This window comes from Gadus macrocephalus, chromosome 19 (genome assembly GCF_031168955.1).
Source record: "Gadus macrocephalus chromosome 19, ASM3116895v1".
NCBI lineage: Eukaryota > Metazoa > Chordata > Actinopteri > Gadiformes > Gadidae > Gadus > Gadus macrocephalus.
The window spans coordinates 15,081,536-15,091,640 of NC_082400.1; the positions used below are offsets into that span (position 1 = coordinate 15,081,536).

The following is a 10,105-nucleotide window of genomic DNA, read 5'->3' on the forward strand; positions in this document are numbered from 1 at the left end:
CTCCCAGCTGATCCCTGGATTGTTGTTCTCCCTGTCAATAATGCTAATGTCAGAGCTTCTAAAAGGAACTGTGTCCACTGTTTTGACATCAACACTTTTTGGTTTTAGTTTTACTCTAGGTAAAAACTAAAACCAGGTACTGTACAGTGAGAAGATCGAGGGAAATTGCAAAAGATTTATTTTAGGGATCCACTTGTTGGGACACACCATGAGGAAATTCCATGGCTCTAGATCCGTTCCTGGTTCAGGATTTGGAGAAGCTGGTTTACAAGTTTTGCTTTGTTACCTAAGCCATTTCAATTTATTGACTAGAGTCCTTGGCCCACATAGTTTAGATAACTAAAGGCTTTGTAAAATAAGTTAATATACAAGGGAAAGGCGAGCCTTCGGGAGTGCAATTAGGTCTTCGATGAATCCCAGTATAGGATGCTTCTTCGGGCTAGGATGAAAAATTTGACCCAATCGTCCTCTGGGAAACAATTACACCACCCATTATTATTCGGAAAACTACATGGGAGAAACAAACCACGCAAATACAGACAATCCATCGCCGTGCTATATTTGTATGCGATATAATTGACCGTGCTGAATCGAAACATTGCTTCTACACAGCGTGGAGCCAGACTTCTGCCAGCCCTCTTACAGGCGATGGAAGTAGAGTGAGTTTCCCGGTCTTGACCGTACCTCTCGAGACTTCCCTAATTGACTGCAGGTAGTCGTCCTTTCACTGATCATTGCAGGGTTGCTAACCCAAACCTTCAAGAACGTCGAACCAATTCCATCCAACCCCCCCCCCCCCCCCAAACTCTCTTCTTCTATTGTGTCCAGGTTCCAATGATGGCACCACAAAGGAATATGTACATCCAAGGGACCAGAGGAGAGGGAGGGACATGGCCATTGTTGTCCCAACAATGACTAGGAATAAGCTGGCTGTCTGAAATAGCTAAATCCCCAAGGACATTTATATATTGTCTGTTTGTGTGTGTGTGTGTGTGTGTGTGTGTGTGTGTGTGTGTGTGTGTGTGTGTGTGTGTGTGTGTGTGTGTGTGCGTGTGCGTGTGTGTGCGCAGGGCCGGTACTAGCCATTTTGGTGGCCGAGGCAGGATCATAGCACCTAGAACCACTTAGAAGCTTTTCAGCTTGGTAGTCAAAACACCCTAACCCTCCTTTGTCGTACCCTGGACATATGTCGTGGACCTGTATGTCGTGGACATTTTGTATCTAAGGACCGGTGTTAAATGGTGATTTACTTGGCTGCATTTTTCTATAGCATGTAATACAACTTTTTATTCTGACCTTCGATCAATCAAACGAGTCCAAAGGGCTTAGGAAATGCAAGTGAGAGAGGCAGAGATAAAAATCTCTTAGACAACTGTGGTTTAGGGAAACACTGCCACCTAGTGACAGAAAACATATATTACATTACATTTTATAGTGCTGTGTAGACACAATGGAACAATTTCAGACAACGGATTGAGTGTTTATATTGCATTGCATTTAATTGATAAGCAGCATGATAAGTACAGACTGAAGAAAATTAAACACAATTACTTGTGATTGGTTGTACCCTGGCCTCCATTTTAGTCTTGACGTTTTTTTCTAATATAAAGAGCTTCTTTATGAAAGCTCTTCAATGGCTTCAAGCTGGTAAGACTTAAACATTCTTAACACGGTGCATGTAGGTGTAGTGTAAGCTGTCTAAGTTGAACACGGCAGAACGATGTGTCATTCAATAAAGTAATTCAAAGACATTTACACAAACAATAGTCAGTAAGCTCAGTGCCATGGAACTATATCTGATATTAACTCCATCACCCAGAATGCTTAGCTTTACCGTTACTGTCAAGAATACCCCAAAATGCAGCCATTCTAGTAGGGTACATCCAGCTGTTCTATATTTATTACACTCCTACGTTCTCCCTACATCATAGCAATACTATGAAGACAGTACATCAATTTGCATACTATAGTATTCAGTGTCATGGACATTGAAAAGCATGATGCTGGTTAATATGAAGTGCATAAATGAATATTTAAAGTGGTATTGAGAGATTTATATACAGTCTATTTTACAGATTCCCTTCGTGCCTTGCAATATATAAGTGCCGTCTTTTAATTCTCAGGTCCAAACATCGAATCACAGGATAATGGCCGAACGTCACGGTGCCAGTGGTTTACAGCCCGCCAAAAGATCAGGGAAATAATCGTATTAATAACTGGGCAAAAGTTGGGCAGACCACACAATGCAGAACACAACAAAACTTTCCAGACAGTTGATTGGACAAAATGTGTCACTATTTGTCCAGAGTTTTTGTTCTTGACAAATAAACAAGGTAAGAGCTCTTAAACATTTAAAAACGGCACCTGATCGAGAAAAACTTGTTTGGAAGGGTAAGCATTTGTATGCAAACATAATCCAATACAGTTCAATATTTTTGTAGCCATGATGTAGTTTGGAGATGAGAAGTTTGGCTTCTATATCAATTAAAAGTTGGATTTTCCTTTTAGGATCCTTGTACTCCCTCCTTTCCTTTCTCAGAGTCCTTTCCAGGCATGGTGCCAGGGACTGGCCTAGATCAGGCCTCCCATAATGCAAAGCGCCAGGACCAGCATGGAGGCCAGGCCTAGAGAAGGCGTGGTCATAGTTCCCTCCCCTGAGCGAGACAAAAGGACAGGCAGAAGCAAACAATCAGGGACTCATCGATCGGGATCTTCTTCCCCACTATTGGCTGTCTCACCATTTCAAAAACACATAAAAACTATCTATTGTTCTATAAAATAAAAGATTTGATCAAAACGAGAACATTGACCCATTTTACATTGAAACAACGCTATAATAAAAGATTATGAGTTTCAATTCAAAACAATATTAATCCCGGGGGGGAATTGTGAGTCAAACCCCCGAGTTACTAGACTACCCCGCCCTCTATAAAACACAGTAACTTCATTTTCTACAACAAAACATGTTTATAATACCCACACCTTAAAGCGCCCCCCAAAACAACCAGAGCCTCAACCATTAAACCGAACAGTGAAAGAGGACAGTTGGGGGGGGGGGGGGGGGCCTTACCCTTGATCCTGATCTTCCGGACAGGTCCGTCACCCCCCTCGTAGCGGCCCCGGACCATGAGCTCATAGTCCCCAACCTGGGGCATGGGGAAGTCCATGAAGTGCCAGCCTGTGATGTACACCTTCCCATAGATGTAGCCTGTTTTCCGGAACATGACCTTGACGCGGAGACATTGGGAGACATTGTTCAGTTTAGTGGGCGTAGCAAAGCCAACGCTTCACTCCACCTAGGCGGCTTTAACTGGGCTCCGCCAGACAAAAGACGCAGGGAGGTGATGAAGACGGTCGGCCTAGAAGGTCGCTACTTCAATCCCCGACTCCTCGTAGCTGCCGTCGAGGTGTCCCAGAGCAAGAAACCTAAACCTTACTGCTCCCGACGAGCTGGCTGTCGCCTTGCATGTTTGACTCCGCCGTCCGTGTGGGAATGTGTTGATAAAAGCGTCTGCTTTATGCCCTAAATGTAAAGGACGTTCACGACAGTACGACCCCTTCCCGGGCCTACCTTGTAGTACAGGGGGAAGGAGATGTCTCCGAACCAGTCGTAGGCGATGTGGTCCCACCAGACGTACAGCCACTGGCCCGTCCAGCTGACGTAGCGCCACATCCTGGGGGCATCTGGTGGTGCTGGAGTCAAGAGAAGATAACAATGACTACAGGCACAATATACCAAGTCGTTTTAAACAGAAAAAGTGTATTATGTAGTACTTCAAAGTACATAACGATGATAGCATAATGCTGCTTTAAAACAACAACTTCAATAACTAGGGTTAAATAATGTGCACGACACAAAGCTGTTAAAAGACGAAAAGTTGATAATACCCAAATGTAAAGTTATATATCCCAAATATATAGATCCCCAAAAAAGCTACAATCAGTAGTACTTCAAAATACATAAAACATGATTAAACATTGGCCTTTGGAACCGAAATCTACAGTTTCAGTCGGACTTCGATATAAATTGGCACCATCGCCACCAACATAAACATTTGAAAATCAATCCCGAGAAGAATTGACAGAAACCTCAACGTTGTCTCTCTGCAAAGAGATTGCAACCGCCTGACCTTCATCAAGCCAACCGACATCAATATCACAACATCTCATGCACTTTTATCTATGTCTGTATGCTACTTGTTTTATGTTCTTCACACACCACCAACCTGTTATGGTCTGGAACAGTGTTTGTGTAATTTCACTTGTCTGTGCTTTTGTTATTTTGTTGTGCGTTTTTTTATGATTTCTTTTAAGCTATCAACCTGCCAGGGACTACAGATGAAAATTCACCGGCATGGCTAAATCTGGCACATTTACATGTTGAACTCATGTTGAAGTTCAAGACATTCATGGTCATCTAAAACATGACAATGAATGGATATAGAGTCATGTTATAAAGTCCTGTGTAACTTGTGTTTTGGAAGGTGGTCTTACGCGGTCTCCTGGTGAACATCTCGCAGTGCTCACTGGGCGGTCCGAAGCCGGCGCCGTTGTAGGCCCGCACCTCGATGAGGTAGTGGGCGTCCGGCAGCATGTTCTCCAGGCGCGTCTGGTTCTCCGTGGCCGGCACGAAGATCCGGTTTGCCCCGGGCTCTGTGTCGTCGTACTTCCGCCAGTACTTCACCTGGCCGCAACATGGACATGGTATCATCGTGATAGCTCTGTGAGGTAGCCTTAGCGAAACGGGTTGCTCTCGTTAAGTCATTGACGAACATTACAGATATTAGCTATGATCCAATAGCCGTTGTAGTTAATGTTCCTCGCTGCCTACCTCTGCTGATGTTCTCCTCAATCACCGATGGTACCCTCTGATCAAATACATAGTGAGCTAGAGAAGCAGCTCGAGAAGCAGCTCGAGAAGCAGCTTTAGAAGCAGCTTGATAAGCAGCTTGATAAGCAGCTCCAGAAGCAGCTCCAGAAGCAGCTCCAGAAGCAGCTCCAGAAGCAGCTTTTCAAAGCGGCTATCGCCCAAGGATACGACAATGTGTCCTACACTGGAAGTGTTTTGGAACTTTTCCGCTACTTCATGAGGCCTACATTTTACACCTACTGATAATTATTATTCAACTGTTGATTAAATGTCTTGTATGTATTCACAATTCCAACAAAATCTCACAAACAGACAAAGCAGAAACAGTCTTTACATCCCAGTATTTAGCGAGGCCTCTTGTAGTTGAATAAAGGCAATATTTTTCACTCGTGGGGGATCCATACATTAGAGTATCATCTGAGGGGTTTATTACCTGGTACCCTTCGATATACTGCTGCAGGCCCGTGCCGGTGTCGACCACGGGCAGCCACCACACCGAGGCCTCGTGAGACGACACCGGTCGGGCATAGACGTCTGTGGGCTGCTCCGAGGGCACTGGAGACCGAGAGGGAGAGAAAACCTACTTTCAGCAGGCTGATCTAGAGGGTCATCTAGTGGACATGACTAACAATGGATCTCGTGCTTTTCAGTGTTTAACTGAAAAGGGGTCGATGGTGTAGAAATGTGATCATACGCTTGGTCGAGGGAAAGCAAAGGTGTCTATATCTTCATTTTAGTACATTGCCATGTTCCTAAATTTGACTTATCTTTAAAACTTTGATCGTCGGACATAGCAAAGCACATCCAAAACGTAAAATGTAAAAATACGACCACCCAGAACACAAACACAAATATTGTTCTCATCCAACACTCATTCATTATAAAGCAGCGTGACAATCAAGACTTTGCGTAAGCGCTGACTCAAACTACATTTTAACAGTTTAACCGAGGGACAAAGCCCAGACCGAAACCGGACCCGGGACGGCTCACCTTCCCGCGGGTAGTAGACGACGGTGGTGGGGCTGTAGGGGCCGTCGCCCTTCACGTTGAACGACTTGATCTTCACCTGGAACTCCCGCACCTGGAAGTCCTCCTCGGTGGGCACGAAGTAGGGGTCCCGGTGCACGTAGCGCCGGGTCTCGGGGTCCGAGATGGTCTCGTACCACCAGTCGTACGCGTCGTGGGGCTTGAAGGCCACGATGTAGCCAAACTTCTTGCCCGAGAAGTACCAGGGTTCGACGGGCTGTGGGAGGTCAGGATGTTGAGATTGAGTTCGCCTCGCTTTGAGGTCTTTGGGATTAGGGGTGGGCATCACAGGTTAACTCACGATACGATACGGTTTGCGATTCATTGACCACAATACCGCTAATATCTCTTGATACAGCGTTTCTGCGCTAATACATATATTGTTAGACAATATATGTATAACTATGAATACAGAATGGCCGTGAAAAGGTTAAGAGATGGATTTCTGTCTTTATTCAAGGTCCAAACTGAGTTTTTCAGTTACCCGTCTGTTAAAAAATATATAAGTATTTTAAATATCAATATTTGGCACCTGTGCATCCATTCTCGTATTGCACGAAGAAGGAAAAAGGTAAATCGCTGTATCGATATTTTGTCCCTCCCTTATTTGGGATACCAGGATTAATGTCGCAATGTGTGACATTTGAATTAGCTCGTAGCTTAAGATAACCTGGACAAATACTTATCGATAGTGATTTCATGATATTTTTGTCCAACACTAGGTTCAGAGCTTCTTCCTCAAGAAAAGCCTGCAGTTTTGCCTTAAGGAAATGGTAAATAAACTCAGTACATTTCAGCAGCGAGGTCAAACTATATGGCCACTAGACTATCCACCATCCTACACTATAATATTAAATGATGGGTAAATAGAGCCATAGTAGGACTTACTTTCCACGTGATGAAGATCTCTCCATCTCTTCCTCCATAACCGGCCACGTCAGTTGGAGAAACCACAGGAGCTGACAGAAAAAAAAATAATGAAACGAAGTGTATCAAAACATGGCAGGATTAGATTAGTGTTCACATACCCAACATAGAAACATAAAATAATAAAAGCCCCTTAAAGTTTTCCCTCACTATCTTGACTATTGCCATTTTGTAGCTTTTTAGATACATATAATTAATGAGCAACTAGGGGAGGAAGGTATCGATGTTAATATTTTATCTTGTTTTTTGTTGTGAATTCTGAAAAAAAAAGAAATACCCAGGAACACAAAAGGGAATTGACCGTTTCTAGCAAATGAAAGGGTTAGGCAAACTTCTCAAAAGCATCAATTATTTAAAGAATCAGCGTATTCTGAAATGGAAAAAAATATCCCTTATCCTAAATTGTGATTTTACGGGGTTCAAACCCAGCACCTTTTGAGTGGGAGTTAAACCCCCTAACTGGGCTACCCCTAGATCAGCCTTGCCCCCCCCTCATCTGCCTCTGAGCGTTTCTCGCGTCTCTTACATGCGTCCCAGGTCTTGATTTTGATGGAGGGGATGCTGGCTTCGCCGGCGCCGTACTGGTTGGTGGCGATGACCCTGAACTGGTACTCCATCCAGGGGAACAGGTCTGTGACGTCGGCCATCTCCGCGTTACCGTCCAGGAACGCCGGAGCTTTGACATGGAGAACGTCATAGGGTTAGCTACGAACAGCAACGCAGGCTGGGGTTGGTTGGGTTCAACAAAACGTGATTTTTTTTTAATTTTGAAATTAATTTTTAAAGACAAATGTGTACTTTAGAGGATGGGTCAATCTGTATTTTAAATTTCCAGTGATATGAACATTTATTTAATTCAAGAAAAATAAATAAATACAAATTACAAATTACAAAGGTCCATTTACTCAAACCTCCCCAGAAAAAAGTTTTTTGGGGAGTTCATCCCCATATTTAACTGATAAAGGCGATTGTTAGCGAGCTTAAAATCATTTTCTGAAACAATGTCGCCCCTTAGTGGCGGCATTCAGTACTCACAGGTGGTGGCGACTCTCCAGTCGTCCTCGTTCAGAGCCCAGAAGTGTCTGGTCTGGATGGTGTAGTAGAGGATGGGGCTGTTGTGGTCGCCTCCTTTGCTCCACGCCAGCTTGATGGAGGAGTCTCTGATCTCCTCTACACGCAGGACGCCAGGAGGCCCGGGGACGCCTGGGGAACGGGTGGCGGAAGGGGATGAAACGTAGATGATTAGAAAAATAATTAACACTGTTACATTATTATTTGCATTATAAAAAAAACAACTGTTTACATTTTTCCCCTCTGGCATGATTAAAGTACTAATTTAAATACTTTGATCTACTCTAATCAAATGTATCTAATCTGATCTAATCTTAAATCTACTCTGGCATCGTCTAGTCTAGTCTAGTCCAATCCAACCTAATCTAATTGGCTACGAGCACAGCTCCCTCTGGTGATTGGTGGGCTAGGCGGGGGCGGGACTGACCTACGATCTTGAGGTCGGCATACGCGGTGGCGTTGTCCACCACCGTCTGAGCCGTGCACGTGTAGCGGCCCTCGTGCCACACCTGGACGTTCAAGATCCTCAGGTAACCGTTGCCCTCGTCCTCATCCTGGGGGGAGGGGGGGGGAGAGAGAGAGAGAGAGAGAGAGAGAGAGAGAGAGAGAGAGAGAGAGAGAGAGAGAGAGAGAGAGTTTATGGAAACAATTTTCAGCAATCCGACATTGCTCGGTCTGCACCAGGGGATTTAGGCCAGGTTTAAATAAAAAATCATAATTGAAAAAAGAAATAATGTCTCAAATATATATTAAAAGTAATAATGAGTACAATATGAAAAATGTATTTTACTTGTTCTATATGCAATTTCATTGTTCGGAAATTATAATTATTATTTATGACATGAATCCTTATCCTTTTCAAGGATATTTCCACACTCGTACTCATCGATCTAAACCCCATACACCCTCCTCATCATCCTCATCCTCATCCTCCTCCTCCTCCTCCTCCTCCTCCTCCTCCCCCTCCTCCTCCTCATCAGTACCACGACTCTCTCGTAGTGCTGCCACTCGGCCTCAAAGTCGATGAGGCGGTAGTCCACGGCCCAGACGAAGGCGATGTCCAGCATGGGGTCGTAGGTCGCACCGCAGTCCAGGATCACCTCCTCCCCCACCTTGGCCATGGTGTCCTCAGGGAGGACAGTGAGCTCCGTGGCCTCTAGGGGGAGACAGAGGGCGACAGAGATAGGGCCAGAGCGTCATGGCCACACACACACAGGCAAGGCAAGGCAACTTTATTTGTATAGCACTTTTTATACACGAGGCAGAATCAAAGTGCTTCACATAGAAACACTGTCAAACAATAAAATAAAATTACAGAAAAAAAAAGTTAAAAAGCATTTTAGAAAGTGCTATGTATTTAAGATCAGATCAACAGTCTCTCTGGTACCTTTAACAGGTATAGCATATCAGGATTGTTTTGCTTGCTGATGCTGATAATGATGATGTCATTACATGAATATTAAGACCAATGAACGGACACACACCCAATACGCACAAACATTAATTAACACACACACACACACACACACACACACACACACACACACACACACACACACACACACACACACACACACACCACACCGCACCCACCTGTGATGGTGAGCGTGCCGGAGCTGTTGGCCTTCCCCCGGTCGTTCTCTGCCAGGCAGGTGTACACACCCTCATCGTTCTTCGTGGCGTTCAGGATCTCCAGACTGCCGTCATACATCAGCGAGATGCTGCGGGAACACATAAATACACCTTGACTACGTATCCCACAATGCACCTGGTGTTGTTTCCTGCCTGAACGCACCAGACCACTTTGACCAGTAAGGCCTGAACTGCAATGTATTCAAAGTGATGTAGAGTCACCTAAAAACGAATGCACGTCAGTTGTACCGTTTAATGTGGACTCTGTGGGTTGTACTGTTTAATGTGGGTTCTGTCTCTGTGGGTTGTACCGTTTAATGTGGGTTCTGTCTCTGTGGGTTGTACTGTTTAATGTGGGTTCTACGGGTTGTACTGTTTAATGTGGGTTCTATGGGTTGCACTGTTTAATGTGGGTTCTACGGGTTGTACTGTTTAATGTGGGTTCTACGGGTTGCACTGATTAATGTCGGTTCTGTTGTTGGTAACGTTTAGTGTGGGCTCTGTGAGTTGTTGTACGGTTTAGTGTGGGCTCTGTGAGTTGTTGTACCGTTTAGTGTGCGTTCTGAGGGTTGTGCCGTG

General features: G+C 44.5%; 1 protein-coding gene across 2 annotated transcripts in view; it reads right to left on the minus strand.

Annotated features, from left to right (window-relative positions):
* Window positions 1-1,473: 1,473 nt before the first annotated feature.
* The window catches only part of cntn1b (contactin 1b), an 18,805-nt gene continuing 10,173 nt past the window's right edge, over window positions 1,474-10,105 (minus strand). For both annotated transcript variants that reach the window (XM_060037860.1, XM_060037862.1), the window contains exons 13-24: window positions 9,488-9,615; window positions 8,878-9,050; window positions 8,322-8,448; window positions 7,859-8,026; window positions 7,350-7,499; window positions 6,785-6,855; window positions 5,861-6,113; window positions 5,304-5,425; window positions 4,495-4,684; window positions 3,572-3,693; window positions 3,071-3,227; window positions 1,474-2,654 (exon numbers count right to left, since the gene is read on the minus strand). In XM_060037860.1, the coding sequence (XP_059893843.1) occupies window positions 2,572-2,654; window positions 3,071-3,227; window positions 3,572-3,693; window positions 4,495-4,684; window positions 5,304-5,425; window positions 5,861-6,113; window positions 6,785-6,855; window positions 7,350-7,499; window positions 7,859-8,026; window positions 8,322-8,448; window positions 8,878-9,050; window positions 9,488-9,615 (1,744 nt within the window). In that variant the 3' untranslated portion in view covers window positions 1,474-2,571. The remainder of the gene's footprint in view (window positions 2,655-3,070; window positions 3,228-3,571; window positions 3,694-4,494; window positions 4,685-5,303; window positions 5,426-5,860; window positions 6,114-6,784; window positions 6,856-7,349; window positions 7,500-7,858; window positions 8,027-8,321; window positions 8,449-8,877; window positions 9,051-9,487; window positions 9,616-10,105) is intronic.